Consider the following 18,346-nt stretch of genomic DNA (forward strand, 5'->3'; position numbering starts at 1 on the left):
CTGTTCTTAAAACACAGGAATGGCAGCCCGTGTGGTTTTCTGCTGCTGTAGCCCATCAAGGTTCGGCATGTTGTGTCTTCAGAGATGGTATTCTGCATACCTAGGTTGTAACAAGTGGTTATTTAAACTACTATTGCTTTTCAATTCTCCCTCTCCTCACTCTCTGACCTCTGAAATCCAGAAGGTTTTTATCGTCCAAACAACTTATTCAAACAATTTTCTGTGAACCCTAGAGATATTTGTGCGGGAAAATTATAGGGATCACTATAATATAGTGCACTATATATGGAGAGGGGTTGTTCACTCTATAAAGGGGCACCATAAATTGGGGGTACTATAGGGGGACACTGTAATGGAGGACTGTAAAAGGGAAAGAGGGTTTGAAATCTATTAAAAATCTATGGAACTACTGCTGCAGTACAGGACTGATTGGCGGGCCGCCAGGTCTCTCCACATCTATGTGATGATCTGCTCAGCTGCCTGTGCAGGCAGGCAGCTTTTTGACCATTGTTCAGGTCTGCATTCTGCAGGTCTCTTTAAGAGAGACCTTTTGTCAGTTCTGCAGCTTGCTTCTGCTGAGGAATTTGCATACGTTTGTCATGCAGATTGCCTAGCCACATCCATTGTGGGCTTGCCCTATATATGCCATGTGATTCCACAGTACTGGGCTGGTCATAAGGATTTAGTCCTGTGTAACACTCCTGGAGGAGTGTCAGCCTTACTCTCTGTTTGAAGATCAGCTTAGAGTAATTCCTGAAACTGCGCTAGGCAGGTTTCTCTAGTGCAGTTAGGATTGCCTACTGTCACAATAAGGAATAAAGGATTTGAGGACGACAACGCGTGTATGTCCAAAAAAATACCACTGTATTATCTCTTTATTATGTATCAAAAAAGTATTAGTGCATACTAAGACTGTGATCCATATTAAAAGTTTGACAGATCTGTCAATACATTAAAAACAGTAATTCCTGAAACTGCGCTAGGCAGGTTTCTCTAGTGCAGTTAGGATTGCCTACTGTATCTGTTTTGTTTGCTCTGTTGCGATTGTCCTGTCCCAGCGGTGGTCGACAGGAAATCGTTCTGATCTCTGTTCTTGGAGTATAGCTGGTGCAGCGGTTGCTACCAGCTATCTCTTCTGATCTGTCTCCTTGGATTGCGCTCGCCACTTTCCGCTAGTGCTGTGGATCCTTCTGTTCTGCCTTCCTGGATCGCACTCGCCTTGCGCTAGTGCTGTGGATCCTTCTGGTCTGCTACTCTGTTCTGTCTGCCTGGATCGCACTCGCTTTGCGCTAGTGCTGTGAATCCTTCTGGTCTGCTACTCTGTTCTGTCTGCCTGGATCGCACTCGCTTCGCGCTAGTGCAGTGGATCCTTCTGTTCTGTCTCCCTGGATCGCACTAGTCTCTTTCGCTAGTGCTGTGGATCCTTCTGTTCTGTCTTCCTGGATCGCGCTAGCCACTTTCGCTAGTGCTGTGGATCCTTCTGTTCTGTCTCCCTGGATCGCACTAGTCTCTTTCGCTAGTGCTGTGGATCCTTCTGTTCTGTCTTCCTGGATCGCGCTAGCCACTTTCGCTAGTGCTGTGGATCCTATCTCTCGCTTGCTCCTGTTTTCGTGTGTCTGTTTTGTCTGCTACGAACGCTTGCTGGAGGCTCGGTGAGGTAACCGTTAAGCAAGCGCTCGCGTCCTCTGTTTCATGTTTGTCTGTCGATAGTTAGTTAGGCGTGCTTGTCTCTATTGTGCTTATCACGTGGAGACCGCGCACGAACGCGAGCACTGTTGCGAATGAGTGCGGTGTTCGCGTTCAGTTAGCGTTTGTTATTTTCCTTGTCTTCTCATCGTATGATTTGCTATGCCTTTGCTACTCTCATGCTCTGCCTTGCTGTAGCCTTGTGTCACGTCTGCCGATCGCGTTCCTACTTCATATCTGCTGTGGTGTGTGCACCGTCGCGGGCTGGCGATTGATTTGGTGCACACACATACAATCTGTCTCTGTGCTCATTCTCAATCGCCTCTCTTGCGATTGCGTTCCGTCCCTTCGTGCAATTCCTGTCTGGCATGTGTGGTAGAGCAGAGGAGCTGTTCCTCTGCACTCCACAGCTCTCCCTGTCGACGGGAATTTACCTCTACAGGTGCATTGCACCTTCTGCTGGATTTCCGCAAATTATAAGTTTGTGGAGGATTTCCGTAGTGTCAGTGCACACGTCTTGTGCGCTGATCACGGAGAGAATTCCACAACCATTACAATCTAATACCGGAAGGGAGTGTTGGTAATGGAGTGCATTCACCTGTCTGCCGGCCTGCTCTCTCCTGTGTGCTGTCTCCATCCCCACTTGCCCCCTGTTCCCCACGACCCTGCGCATGTACACATATAATAGGGGGCGCACTGGACATTATCATATTGCGATCTTTATTTCTCTAATTGTTGTGCTCACTATGTTTCTCTATGTGCGGTATGCATCCTCGTCCGACGCCCCCGACTGCACAGGTGCAGCAGCCATATTGTGGGTGGCTGGCTCTGTTCACGTATAGCTGCCCGCGCTGCTCGGGGGCATCTGGAACTGGAAGTGACATGATGCACGCTATGCTTGCCACGTGACGAAATGGACGTCAGATGGGCCGGTGTTGTGTTTGATCGCGCTGCCTGTAAATTTACGCTGCCCTGCATGTTCAGTAGGAGCCTGTGTGGCCACATTTCCTGTTCAACCTCCTACTCTCCATAAATTTTCAGGGTAGAGAGGGGGGACCCCCACCCCGAACTACCTCTGTGCAAAACTACAGCCCCGAGTCCCGCTGGTTCACAAGATAGCGTTATGTAATCTATCTTGTGAATCAGTGGGGCTCAGGGGCTGCAATTTTTCGCAGAGGTCGTTCAGGGGGTCCCCTCTCTACTAAACATTTTGGGAGTGTAGGAGGCGTGGAAGCAGAGATATTTTGGGGAAATAATATTTAAGTTCCCACTGAACATGCGTGATACTCAGTGAAGAAGGCAGCTTCCGGGGCGAAGGATCAGGCATAACACCGGCCCGGGTGTCCAGTGTGGGCGTGCCATCTTTGCTTACAGCATTTAAGGTACAAATCGGGAGCCCCTGATGAGTCATTAAGACGAAACGCGTTGGGCGTGGCTTGTGGGGTCTAGTCAGCCATAATCTAAGGTGAGAGCGGTTCCCAGAGGCGGTGGAACACAGAGTGGTGATATTATAAAGCCAAAATCACACGGGTCATAGTCGGCGGAAGATAATTGCTTTCGGACTTACAATCTATGCGATGAAACTTTCCTTTTATCTTTTTTTTAGGTGCATTGGACTTTGAAGACGGAAGTGGAGGAAAAGTTGCAAGTGAATGCATTTTTGGGATGCTGATATGTATAGTGGACTGTGAGGCAGCGCAGGTTTACTCTAATTCAAATCAGTGTAGGATGATGCAGCAACCAGGACGGAGCATATACTCCTTCCTTCTGACGAAGTTTAATACCGAAACAGCGTTGTCGGGGTAATCACTCAGAACTATGGTGTCACATTATTTTTTGCTCACTATGCTTATGATGCTACCTATGCTTTCTCTGCTAATAGGTAGGTTTTTATGCGTCAGATGTCTGCCATGCTATGTTAACCTGGATGTTTATGCATTTTTTACTCCATTAGAGATTTATTCTGACCCCTATTCTGGTGTATGCCACTGTATCTTGGACTGCATATATTTTTTGTCTCCTGCTTTGCATGTCTTTGTAACTTATGTGTATTTCAAAACAAACCTTTTTGCATTCATTCAAAGTGCTGGTGTGTGAGTCATGTTCTATTATATTGTGCTAGTAGGGCTACAACTACCCCAGTTTACAGACTGAGCAGCAACCACAAGTTGTCATTTTGTGATTTTGTCATTTGATTGAGGTTTGCATACCTTTCTACTTAGTTACATAGTTATTTAGGTTGAAAAAAGACATACATCCATAGAATTCAACCAGAACTTCAAACTGTTTTCCTGCGCATGTACATAGTCATGTAACATTGAGGCTGGATTTACCATAAGGCACGTGCCTACAGGCACTGGATGATGGAATAGCAGCTCACTCCCCTCCACAAGTGCCTCCCTCCCTCTTACCCTATGCAAAGTCCCAAGCAGAGTGTAAATGAGAGGTTACTCAAGCAGCTCTTGGCATCCCACTGATGAGATCTCACAAGAAGGGGCACCTCTAGCTACTTACTACTGAGGTTCCTCTAGCTTTGTAATACTTGGGGACAACACTAGCTACTTAATACTGAGGTTACCTCTGGCAACCTAATGCTAAGGGATAACTGTAGCTATAGGAGGCAAAAAAAAGAAAGGGAGATGTGACAGCTGGTCCAGCCAGCACAGCTGCAGTGCGGTTCAGATGGGGTTTGTAGGTTCATGGAGGGTAAAGTCTAGGGTGGCAGGACATCTGTGCTATAGGCTCCTTTGATGTAAACCCAGTGTAACATAATGTAATGTAATGTGAAGAGACAAAGGCTGGCACTAGATGAGACAGAGGCAGTTGATACACCGGATCCTGTACTGTATGCTAAGACGTGCTCTCAGAGGCATACATTGGCATATTGAGAAAAGGAAAAAGAGGCACTGTAGTAGCAAAAATATGGTACCTTTAATCCACGGTGTGACAGACAGCGGGGTACACAGTGTGGGGGAGAGGATGCCTGACAGCTGTTTCGCTAAGAAAGCTTCTTCAGAGGCAGATAAAGAACAACCCTGCCTCTGAAGAAGCTTTCTTAGCGAAACAGCTGTCAGGCATCCCCTCACCCCCACTGTGTACCCCGCTGTCTGTCACACCGTGGATTAAAGGTACCATATTTTTGCTACTACAGTGCCTCTTTTTCCTTTTCTCAATATAACATAATGTAATGTAATTGTAATCCCTGTGTAATGAACATGCTGTTGGGTAATCGGGAACAGGCACCACGGCAGGGATGGAGATGGGACACAGGAGGGAACAAGCTGGAGGACAGATGAGTGCGTTCCGCTGCCAACACTCTGCAGGGGCCCTGCAGGGAGCACTCTTTTAGCTGGGGTGAAACCTCGGGGGTCCCTTGGTTGCTCATTGACCTATTGCCTCTACCACCACACTTGGGCCTCTTGCATACTACATGCAATTCGGATTTGCGGTTTTTAATCGATTTTAACAATCGATTCCGATTTTTAATCGTTACTGCATGCTGCGTTTTTTTCTGCGTTTTTCTTTTGATAGCATCCAGGGAAAATCGAATTTCAAATTGGATTTGCAGTGTGCAGGGGGCCTTACACCTTCTTTCGAGCAAGAGCTTTCTGTTCAGAGGCATCGCTAATTTTGATTGATTTGGGCTGGAAATTGATGAACATTACGATCGGGCGGCCATGCTGGGGTATCGATCTTTGACAGATTAAATCACAGCGATTAAATGTGCTGGGAAAATTGAGAAGTTTATTGGCACCTTTTTACAGTACCTTTTATACAATAAAAAGTCTTATACTACAAATAAAAATACTTCTGTTCATTTGACAGTAACCTACTTTTTAATATCTGCTTTATCACTTAAGTTTTATTCATTTTTTGTCATAAAAACTAAAGAACAGAACAAAATGTAATTTGTCTTTCCATACAAAATATTTTATTTAAGTAATAAATACAGGTATGAATCCCTAGTGTTGTCTATTTGCAGTGCTAGTAGTTTGTTGGAGCACTTTAGTTTTTCATTTTTCTCAAGATTTGTTTAAAAGATCTGTGTTTTACTTTGTATGTTACATAAAGTTACCAGATTGAATGTAGGCTGTGGGCTTTCTAAGGACTTTCAGCCAATGAAAACAAGGAGGAGCTTTTATTTTATTTTTTTTTCTCTTCCTGCAGTTCCTGTAATCATACACACACACACACACACACACACACACTCTTGAGGCACGGAAGGACATGCACATCTGAAGTCATGACAAGCCAAGCTGAATCCAGTGATCTGTTGTTTTTTGTTAATGGAAAGAAGGTAGGCTATGCCTTTGATGTAATCCTTTATTATTGTGTCTAATTGCAGAAAATATATTATGCAATCAATTTAGAAGTGAACCTACAGTACATTCTCAAAGTAAAGGTAGAAAGGGCACAAAAGCACAGCAGTAATCCAAGAATAGACTCCGTTCCTGTCTTTCTGGGCTGTTAACATGCAAAGTTTTCTGGTCCATAGTAAATGCCAGAAAGATTTATGTTATGGGAAACGGAAGAAAAAAAATTGTTTTATTTTAAAGGATATTAGAGAGGTTTGTTTTGTATCTTTTTTTTTTTAACCTAGTTTTGTTGTTGGTGTGGAACGTATAACTAAAGATAATATACTGCTTGTATAGCAGGCTGTAAATAGCAGACAAAGTTTGTGTAGATAGAGTAATGTATAACCTCAACATACGGAATGTGTATAAGCATAGATAAATGGTCCAAAAGGTGGGACTTTATTAGGTCATGAGGATTATTAGCAAAAGACCATAGAAAAAGTGTGATGATTACAACCTAAGTTTATTAGAACTATATAAAAGGGGGTTGCAAAGCACAATTATTAAAAAAGAAAAACACAATCCTCAAACATAACGAAAACAATCCTCCATCACAAATGTTGAAACACAACAGTATAAAATTATATATGACTAGCCGACCCGCGGCGTAGCATACGCCGCATAAGAGGGTAGAGGGCAGGAAGGGGGTATTGGGCACAGCGGCGGGGAGGGGGGTTGGACCCCCCCCTCAAGTGGGTCCCCCATGTGTGCTCTACCTCCAGTTTAAGCTCAGCAGGAACCCCCCCCCCCCCCCCTCACCTGGCTCCCCCATGTGCACTCCCCCTCCAGCTTAAGGTCAGCAGGAACCCCCCCCCTCACTTGGGTCCCCCATGTGCGCTCCCCCTCCTGCTTAAACACAGTAGCAGCCGCCACTATTAGTAAGAGGCAGCGGGCGGGGATGACTCGCCTCTTCCGTGTTCCATCGTGCGTTCCACTGTCGTCACTTCCTGCAATGCCGCACACTGTATTGGTGTAATTTGCTTTTTCAAAAACAGAAGGAAATCTGCAATAATTGAGCTATAAGTGAACATTTGTGGTTACCCACAATGCACTGCTACTAAATATGCAAATTACCCCTTTTCCCCCTTGGTAAGCCAAGCAAGCATCCAGAGCCGCTGGTGTATAGCAAGCCTATAGCTTTAAATTTTACACTGCCATATCAAACCCACATGTGACAGCCTGTTTCAGACTTATGGTCCTCATCTGTACATGGCAAGGATTGATATGGCTGTATGAGATAGGGCTTGGACCAGTACAACAGAGTAACCAAGCAGCTCAGGGTGACCCAAACCACTCGGAATGTATAGGTGGATAAAAGAAACCAAAAAGACCTTCTACTAAAAAAATCAAAGCTTGGTGTAATTTGCCTTCTTAAAGGGAACCTTAACTGCCGTGGAAAAATAAATTCACTTACCTGGGGGCTTTCCCAAGCCTCCTGCAGCCGTCCTGTGCCCGCGCCGGTCCTTCGGTGCCCTCCGGTCTCCCTCCGCCGCTAAATTTCGTTTTCGGACGACTGCCAGTCGTCCTCGGGCCTCTTCCGCATTCCTCGTCGTAAACTGCAGTAAAGCGCATCCGCATGACGCCAAACGCGTCATGTGCATGACGCCAAACGCGTCATGCGGACGCGCTTTACTGCAGTTTACAACGTGGAATGCGGAAGTCGCCCGAGGACGACTGGTAGTCGTCCGAAAACGAAACTTAGCGGCGGAGGGAGACCGGAGGGCACCGAAGGACCGGCGCGGGCACAGGACGGCTGCAGGAGGCTTGGGAAAGCCCCCAGGTAAGTGAATTTATTTTTCCACGGCAGTTAAGGTTCCCTTTAAAACAGAAGAAAATCTGCAATAATTCAGCTATAAGTGAACATTTGTGATTACCCACAATGCACCGCTACTAAATATGCAAATTATTCTTTTTCACCCTTGGTGAGTCAAGCAAGCCTATAGCTTTACGTTTTACACAGTCATATCAAACCCACATGTGACAGCCTATTTCAGACATTTGGTCCTCATCAGTACATAGCAGGGATTGATAATGCTCTATGAGATAGGGCTTGGACCAGTACAACAGAGTAACCAAGCAGCTCAGGGTGACCCAAACTATACTAAGAATGTATAGGAGGATAAAAGAGACCAAAAAGCCCTCCTACTAAAAAAAGCAAAGCTTGGTGTAATTTTCCTTCTTAAAACAGACGCAAATCTGCAATCATTCAGCTATAAGTGAACATTTGTGGTTACCCACAATGCACTGCTACTGAATATGCAAATTACCCCTCTTTGCCCTTGGTTTGATATGACACTACTTCTTCTTCTTGCTTGGACCAGCCCCTTCTTCTTGCTTGGACCGGCCCTGGGGGCAGGGCGCTACTTCTTCTTCTTGCTTGGAGGTTGAGGCACTTACTCTATTATATATATAGATTGCTTTACTTTACTAAAATGCAAGTGATTGTAACTATGCTGCGCAATGCACAGCTGATATAATAATCGTTTTATAGTGGTGGACCCCCAGTTTTCACATATCAGCCTAAATGAATAAATAAATCACCCTCAATATGTGCAAACATGAAATTGAAACTCTTGACTTTTGATTTTGTGTTTAGTAGATAACCCCAGTATCACTCTGCCTACTCGTTTGTCAGGGGGCTGTCAAGCTTGGAGTTTGAAAAGACAGTGCCCTGACTGAAGAAAAAAATGGATACTTACTGAATAAATGTGATTTTTCTGCTCTTGAAGTGACCAGGCTGAAGTGCCACACCAGCCCCATCACCTCCCCCTATTTGATTGCTTTCCCAATCCACCCCTACCTCCATGTGAAGCTTCACCTACCTGCTGTATTGGTGCTGAAGGTGAGGCAGAAGTGCCTGCAAGTCTCAGACTAGGTCCTGCAAAATCACAGCATTAGGGACAGTGCTGCCCATAATTATTCATACCCCTGGCAAATTTTGACTAAGGCTTTGTTCACATCTAAAATCGAAATCGCTGATGCCAGCAATTTTCTATTTTGTGAGTGATTTGTTTTTTTCCCCTCCCGACGCTTACCTGTGCGCTTAATTTTTTTTTAAAGCGCTTTTCAAAGCACTTTAGCAGAGCGATTCCTTTTTTCACTTCCTGACACAAGTCAGGAAGTGAACTCTTTGACCTGGAAAAGAATAAATACAATGTATTTATTCGTAAAAGCGCTGGGGAAATCGCTATACAAAGTGCTTTTTCAAACGTTTTATGATTTCCCTATACCTGCCATTATAGGTAAATCACCCCAAAAATGGTACATGCAGCACTTTGCTGAGCGGATCGGAAATAAAGCGCTCAGATGTGAACACTCTCATAGGGAATCATTGCACAAGCGCTTTTAGGGCGATTTAGAAAATCCCTGTCGCTTACAAAAATGCCCAAGGTGTGAACAAGCCCTTAAGGTTACATTTATTCAACCAGCAAGTACATTTTTGATGGGAAATGACATAGGTATCTCCCAAAAGATAATATAGTTTTGGACTGGGCACTTTTTGCTCATATGTAAATAGAAGCTGAGAAATGTTTTTTTCCCTACAATAATGACCAGTTTGAAGCTGAGTAAATCCACCTGCTGGTCACGCAGCAGAAACCCTGTGTTATCACTCCTAATAGAAACCTGTAGCAAGTCTTCACTGTGAGCAGCAACACACGATTACTGCTGCTTGGCCAGCAAGTGGATTTCCTCAGCTTTATCCCCTCCCAGTCCGACACTGATAATACCTCTTGTACATTGTCTTATTATCTTTTGGGAGACATGTATGTCATTTCCCATCAAAAAATTACTTGCTAGTTGAATACAAGTAACTTTATGTCAAAATTTGCCAGGGGCATGAATAATTATGGGCAGCACTTTATGATTAAAGGGACAAAGGTGCAGTCTTAGGCCTCTTTTCCACGAACAGTTGAACAGTGTGCTCAGCAAGCAGTTGCCAGGCAGCAGTGAGCAATTACCAGGTAGCAGTGAGCAGTTACCAGGCAGCAGCAAGCAGTTGTGAGAGTTTGAGAGGCATTTCCCTGCCTATCAACTGTCCATGGAAAACAGGCCTTACTGTTGACATTTTTTTAATTAAAAAATGGGACAACCAGCCTGATGCTGCTTTCTAATCTTATCTTGTGAGTTACAGCAGATCTCTGATGGAAGACTGCACACAGACACCATGCTTTGGGTTCTCTCAGGAACACACCCTGTACTCTTTTTTTCTGTTTTTTTCTCTGCTCTCTGAATAAAGATTTAACTCTTCCTGGTTAAAAAACAGACAACATTGACACATTATTTTAGATCAGTGGATAATCTGTATAAGGGCATATATATCATCACATGATCACATTCAGGGAACAGAGAGCCTGATTCTCTATAAAGAGGAGCTGTCAGCCATACTATCTCAGAAAAAAAACATGTATGTAAGTAGATAAATACTTGCTCTACTTACATAACATATGTATTGCACTGTCCACATTTTGATTTTAGTGATTTTTCTACAGTAAACAAAGAGAAAACCCTTCTTAGCATTTCCCATTTTAAGTGTGGCTATTTTTAAGCCAATCATGATGTCATTTCCTCCCTTACTCTCCTCTGCTAGATTGTGTATGCATTGCCTGCCCTCCACTATAGAAAGTACATTGTCTCAGCAGGAGAAATGTTGGCCAATCAGAGAGGAACAGAGGTGTGGGAGGGGAAAACAGGCAGAAGAGAGGCTTCAGCGAATCAGGCTGCATTAGTTAAGTTTGAGGGAAAACTAGAGAAGCAAAAAAGGACAACCCAGCATGCCCTGCAACTTCCTTTTTGCGTACCGAATTTTGTGTGTACCAAATAAGAGTCAGGTAAACTGGGGAGTGATCATTTATCAACAAGAAAAGTAATAGTGATTTTAAATTTTGGATTGCCTAGTTAGCATCCTTGTTACATGTTTACCAGATAAAAATAAAGAATTGATTTTACGCCAGACAGTTAAACTTTACGTTTGGAAAGAGTAGTTATTTTGCATTTGTAAGTTAAACTGATAAAATGAATCTCCAGGCAAAACTTTCTGTGATGCATATCATCTACAGTAATTTTCCAGAAGGGCTGTATTAAAAATGAGGGGAAACATAAAATGCTGAGATCAGTGGTGGAGTTTGATACAGTCTGCAGTCCACAAAACAAATCCCTGCCCTCCCTGTCGATTTGAATATTTAGTAGCTCAAACTGTACCCTTCTGGTAATACTAATTAGAAGCAGGACAGGTATGAGTGAAGTAATAAGTCTACCCTAACCAGAGCCTAAGGAGTGAGAGCGGGAGGGACCCACCTCAATGCCTTTCTTGGAGAGAGACCACATTTATGCAAAAACAATGACACATGTAACTTTATATTGCATGACCCTTCCAAAGGTCACTGGAGGAATTGGGCAAAATCTGCAATGCAGAATTAACTAGGCAAGTGCTGAACTAAGAGAGATCAGATGTTTCTGACTGAAGTCTGACTGGATAAGTGGCATGCTTGTTTCAGGTTTATGATTCAGACAACACTGACGCCTACGAGAACATCAGAAATGTCAGGCAACTGGTATTGTTTAAAAAGAAAAGAAAATCCCTCTCAGTTTAGGTGTCCTTTAACAAAAAACATGGGGGCCTCCATCCCATGTTCTCTATAAGGGCAATAATTTTGAATGAATGCAGGCTTATGCACATTTTGTATGCAAATTTATGCAGCATACAAATGTAAATGGACCAATCGAATTTTACCTTAGCAGGATTTGATTGGTTAATTGTCACTCTGCATACATTTACATACAAAGTTTGCATAATGCTGTATCAACTTAAAATTATTTGCATATCATCCCTATTCCCTTTGCATTGACCATCCCTATTCTCTTTGTCATTCAAAATCAAAGACTAAGGCCTTGTTTCTATGGACTGTTGAATGGCAGTGAAATGCCTCTCAAACTCTCAAGACTGCTTGCTGCTGCCTGGTTACTGCTCACTGCTGCCTGCAGGGGCAAATCCAGGATTTTCAAGGGGGGATTCCTGTAAGGTCTCCCTAAGCCATGTAATAATATGGTAGAACATCACGCTGGGTAGACATAATGCAATTTCCCTGTCCGACTGACAGGATCTGACAATTATTTCGTAAATGTCCGATCTGCTTCCGATGGACAACGAGATCGATCAGGAGCAGTTTGGATACAGATAATAATGAGGAAAGTTGACATTGGTAATGAAGGGGAAAGTGAAGCATTCACACAGCAGGGCACAGGGCTGTGCTCATACCTGACTCTGTTAAGTTTCCCAGAGCTACTCCATGCTCTGTACACACGCTGCTGCTCCATCCAAAGTCGACTGTAGCAGGGAAAGAAAGGAGGCAGTGCAGTGAGGTGCAGGATACCTGCAGATATTCTGGTGTCTCAACTTGTGCCTGTCCCCATACACTGCACCAGCCCTGGTCTGAGGGGGGATTCTGGGCAGCTGTAATCCCCCCCTGTGTTTTCCTATGGCCTGGTAACTGCTCACTGCTTCCTGGCAACTGCTATGCTGAGCACACAGTTCAACTGTCCATGGAAAAGAGGCCTAAGGCTTCTTTTTTTTTTATTGAGCTATGTGCTTGACAAGCAGTTACCAGGCAGCAGTGAGCAGTTACCAGGCAGCAGTGAGGAGTTGTAAGAGTTTGAGAGGTTTTCACTGCCTATCAACGGTCCGTGGAAAGGAGGCCTTCCAACTTGCTATGCTGATGTTTTCAGACCTAAAATGCTAGCGATTCCAGGAGCACATTCATCATGCAACAATAGTCCTATTCTATTAGATATGTAAAGTGAATGAGCCAGTGGCGTCCCTACCATGGGGCGGCCAGGAGCGCTCCGCTCCGGGTGTCAGCTCCAGGGGGGGTGTCATCAAGGCCTCTCCAGAAGCCTTGATGACATAGGAGGGGAAGCAGCGCTGAAGGAGGGGTGGCAGCGTCGGCGGGGAGGGGGGAAATACCCCCCCACATCTCCCTCACCTGGGTCCCCTCCTTCGGCGCTTCCCCTCCACGGGCGCCGGCAACGGGCACTGACAGGGCGGCTGATAGCCGCCCTCAGTTTACCCGAGCAGGGCTACGGGAAGATGGCCGCCGAAGCCCGCACTGGAGACAAAAATAGACGGCAAGATGGCCGCCGACGCCATCTTGCCGTCTATTTTTGTCTCCAGTGTGGGCTTCAGCGGCCATCTTCCCGTAGCCCTGCACTGATGACGCAGCAGGAGACGGCGCGGGACATTCAAGAGGAGCTGCGGAGGCTGCCTGGGACTCGGAAGAGAGGTTTCATCTGCAGGTAAGGTTTTTTTCTTTTACAGGTGCACCGGCCCGGCCACCCACCGCTGCTGCCCACCTACCCACCACTGCTGCCCACCACCTACCCACCACTGCTGCCCACCTACCCACCAGGCTACCCACCACTGCTGCCCACCTACCCACCACTGCTGCCCACCTACCCACCGCTGCTGCCCACCTACCCACCGCTGCTGCCCACCTACCCACCGCTGCTGCCCACCTACCCACCACTGCTGCCCACCACCTACCCACCACTGCTGCCCACCTACCCACCAGGCTACCCACCACTGCTGCCCACCTACCCACCACTGCTGCCCACCTACCCACCGCTGCTGCCCACCACCTACCCACCACTGCTGCCCGCCTACCCACCAGGCTACCCACCACTGCTGCCCACCTACCCACCACTGCTGCCCACCTACCCACCGCTGCTGCCCACCTACCCACCACTGCTGCCCACCTACCCACCACTGCTGCCCACCTACCCACCAGGCTACCCACCACTGCTGCCCACCTACCCACCACTGCTGCCCACCTACCCACCGCTGCTGCCCACCTACCCACCACTGCTGCCCACCTACCCACCACTGCTGCCCACCTACCCACCAGGCTACCCACCACTGCTGCCCACCTACCCACCACTGCTGCCCACCTACCCACCGCTGCTGCCCACCTACCCACCCGGCTACCCAGCAGGCTACCCACCGCTGCTGCCCACCTGCCCACCGCTGCTGCCCACCTACCCACCACTGCTAGCAGGCTACCCACCACTGCTGCCCACCACCTACCCACCGCTGCTGCCCACCTACCCACCGCTGCTGCCCACCTACCCACCGCTGCTGCCCACCTACCCACCACTGCTGCCTACCTACCCACCAGGCTACCCAGCAGGCTACCCACCACTGCTGCCCACCTACCCACCGCTGCTGCCCACCTACCCACCGCTGCTGCCCACCTACCCACCACTGCTGCCCACCTACCCACCACTGCTGCCCACCTACCCACCGCTGCTGCCCACCTACCCACCAGGCTACCCACCACTGCTGCCCACCTACCCACCACTGCTGCCCACCTACCCACCAGGCTACCCAGCAGGCTTCCCACCTACCCACCAGGCTACCCACCACTGCTGCCCACCTACCCACCACTGCTGCCCACCTACCCACCACTGCTACCCAGCAGGCTGCCCACCTACCCACCAGGCTACCCAGCAGGCTGCCCACCTACCCACCACTGCTGCCCACCTACCCACCACTGCTACCCAGCAGGCTGCCCACCTACCCACCAGGCTACCCAGCAGGCTGGCCACCTACCCACCACTGCTGCCCCCCTACCCACCATGCTACCCACCTGCCCACCACTGCTGCCCACCTACCCAGCAGGCTACCCACCACTGCTGCCCCCCTACCCACCACTGCTACCCAGCAGGCTGCCCACCTACCCACTAGGCAATCAGGCTGCTCACCCTTCACCACCTACCCACCAGGCTATCAGCTTGCCAACACTCAAATCTGCTACCGATATTGTGTATTTTGTGGTCAGATCTGCTACCGACATTGTGTATTTTGTGGTCAGTTTAACTACCGTCATTATGTATTTTGTGGTCAGTTTAACTACCGTCATTGTGTATTTTGTGGTCAGTTTAACTACTGATATTGTGTATTTTGTGGTGAAATCTGGTGCTGACATTGTGTATGTTCTGGTCAAATCTACCGCAAGATTGAATGATTTTTTTCTGGTCAAATCTGCCGACATGATTGAATGTATTTTCTTGTGAAATCTGCTCACATAACGTGTAATGTCTGGTGAAATGTTCTCGCACTACGTGTATTTTATGTTGAAAGCTTCTGACATTTTGTGTATTTTCTGGAGAAAAGCTGCGCAATGATGTGAATTTTCTGGAGAAAGGTTGACTAAAACTTGGGTGCACTTTTAAATTAGCTCCGCCCCATCCGGTCATAGCCACGCCCATTTTTCGCTTCGCGCGCCGCAGGTGGTGTACCGTGGGGGGGGGGGGGGTGTCTTTCAATACCTAGCACCGGGTGTCAAATGCCCTAGGTACGCCACTGGAATGAGCTACAGAATAAACAACACATGATACACACAAGATCAGAATTCTAAATATTGAAAACATAGGAAAGATTTGGGCGGAGTAATCACTTTGGAAAAGGAAAAAGATAGGAAGCAGATAGTGGTGGATTTTACAACGATAATGCAATCTATGTACTAATATAGAGAAAAGGGCTTAGCCAAAAGGCACTATCCAGCATAATATTGTCTATGAGCAAATAACCTGCAAATATAATAATTAAACAGCAATCCACATAATTGTCCAGAGCAAGGGTTAATACATTTCCAACATTGTGAATACAAACTTAGATGGCCTTCATGAAGGGACACCTATTGCAATTGATAGGCATCTGCAGTACAGCGTACACTCTGATAGAACATAGAGAAAGCATATTACCAAACTTTGTTTACTGACAGAAATTGAAATTGGACAACAGTATTCTCTGTGACCACTGACAAGTCCTGTCCCAGTCTGAGAGTTCAAATTGAAAACACATTTATTTGTTAAAATGCAGTCTTTACTCTATACACTTGTGTCTTTCTTCAGTCCCACAGCTAAAGCTGCCCCCACTGTTTAGTCACTGAGGACTATTTGATCAGAGGCAAGACTCTGGAATAAAGTCTGTATGTGTAAAAAAAATGGCACATGGAAAAGCCGAACTTTCATTTTGAGAGCCGGATGTAGTAAAATATCAGTAGTGTTACCAATGGTAGAGTTACCTTTAGGGCCCGTTTTCACTAGAGCGAATCCGCATGCGTTGTCTGCATGCGGATTCGCATAACTAATACAAGTGGATGGCCCTGTTTCCACTTGTCAGTTTTTTGGTGCGTTTTTCTGTGCAGGATTTTTCTGCACGGTAGGGCCTGCAGAATTCGCCTGCATGTGGAATGCAGGGGATTCGTAGGCAATGTATTTAATAGGGGAAAACGCACATGCGTTTTTTGCACTAAAACGAATGTACATTGAGCCAGGCAGTGACATGGTTAAAATCGCTGATAGCCTGCCTATGCGAAATCGCATGTGAAATCGCGGCAAAAATCGCATGCGGAATCGCATCCGCATGCGATTTTGTCAGCGGTGGAATCCCAGCGATTCGCACCGCACTAGTGGAAACGGGCCCTTAGGCTTCTTGCACACCAAGCCGTTGCATTAGGTGGCACGTTAAGGTCGCATAACGTGCACCTAACACAACGTATGGTGCTGCAAGAGCCGACGGTAGAGTGAGCCGCGTTAGGCGGCTCGAGTCCTATAATGCCTCCCAGAGTGACGCTGATTGGCCAGCGGGACCACGTGATGCGGAGCGAGACACTCCGCATCACGTGGTCCCGCCGGCCAATCAGCACCCGCCAGTGCAGTGAATATTAAGTAGCCATGTGCGCGGCTACTGTAGCTGGCTCTCCCCGCCTCCTCTCCGCCCCCCACTGCGCATGTGCAAACAGTCTAACGCGGCTATAGCCGCTCCAACGCCGTAGCATGCTGCACTTTGCACAGAACGTGCAGCGTTACATGTAACGCAACGTGGGCTGTGTGAACAGCCCACTTGTGTTACATTGCTGTGCGTTGGGGGAGCGTTACAGGCGCACTAACGTGCGCCTGTAACGTCTTGGTGTGTAAGCAGCCTTACACACCGCTAATCAAAAACACAAAGTTGGTCCACCAATAAATCCAGGCGCTATTACCGCTATGTACCGTGTACTATAATTACACACCTGGCACAGCCAAGTAATTTCTCTCTATGGGGCGCCAAAATCACCTTGTGCGAGTGTCACAATAAGTACCTGTATAATGCATCAGCATTATAATTTACTTACGTCTTTATCAAATAACACACACACACTGTTTTCATTGGCTGCTCAGATTATTACATGATTCCTCAGAACTACAGAAGTCAGCAATTGTACCTGTTCATAGAGTTAATTTAACAGTGTAGACTGTAGAGCTTAAGATACAAATCTTTTTTTATCTGATGAAAGGGGAAGGTCTCCCGAAAAGCATTATATCTGTAAATAAAATTTTTATTTTTTACACTCACTGCACTCTCATTAGCCGCAAACAGCCCTGGGCTCTTCAACCCGCCAGAGTGTTTCTGTGAGTTCTTGGCAGAGCCTTAGGCCTCATTCACAAAATTTAGCGCAGATAGCTGTACATTTGGAATGCAACATGGACAATCACACGCCATCTGCGCTGCTATGCACTGCTGATCCCATTCGCTGCAGTGAATGGGTTAGCACTGCGATTCCCGAAAAATGTGGGTCTATGCACTTCTGCCGTTCTTGCGTGTTGCACACTATACACGCCGCCAAAATGCGCACGGCAGCGCGCATAGTGGGATCGAGGCCTAAAGGTGAGGTAATTCCCTGGCAGGATGCCAGATCTCTCGTACATACTTCAGAGTGCGCTTGTCTCCTTATTCCCCCCCCCCCCCCCCCCCCATCGCCTTCACCTGTTTATACAGATTTCAAAACCACTATCCAGTGGCAAAGAGAGCAGCACTGGTTCTCCCCTCATCCTTCCTATAAGACTCCCATCAAACCCAGATCGCTCCTCCTGTACTTGCAGGGGTATTTGTGCACAAGTGACAATGTACACAGGATATTACTCTACACCAATTCTACAATGTGACACTGATACCAACTTATTCCAAACTGAGAAGCTCAAATCAGTTTTATCCTGTGGAAGTTTAATGTGAAGACCAAAGTAAGGTGGCCATACATCTAGCAATTTGGCTGCAAAATCAGCCATTCCATTCAATTATTTTATAGAATAGAGAGAGAATCAAGTTTGTTCCAGAATTCCCAATTGATGAAAAGTGCCTGATTTCATGTCGAATCCACCAGCTTAGTCGATTGAGCAGGATGCAAGATATCAGTCAATTGCACAGGACTCGGCTCTGTTCACATGTCATTCGATCAACCTTGTATCGATTTTGCATTCAGAGCATGGAG

General features: G+C 46.7%; 1 protein-coding gene across 1 annotated transcript in view; it reads left to right on the top strand.

Annotated features, from left to right (window-relative positions):
* The first annotated feature begins 5,889 nt into the window (after window positions 1-5,889).
* The window catches only part of LOC137524807 (aldehyde oxidase-like), a 195,569-nt gene continuing 183,112 nt past the window's right edge, over window positions 5,890-18,346 (top strand). The window contains exon 1 of the mRNA XM_068245129.1: window positions 5,890-5,983. Within this exon, the coding sequence (XP_068101230.1) occupies window positions 5,930-5,983 (54 nt within the window). The 5' untranslated portion in view covers window positions 5,890-5,929. The remainder of the gene's footprint in view (window positions 5,984-18,346) is intronic.

This window comes from Hyperolius riggenbachi, chromosome 7 (assembly GCF_040937935.1).
Source record: "Hyperolius riggenbachi isolate aHypRig1 chromosome 7, aHypRig1.pri, whole genome shotgun sequence".
Taxonomy (NCBI): Eukaryota; Metazoa; Chordata; class Amphibia; order Anura; family Hyperoliidae; genus Hyperolius; species Hyperolius riggenbachi.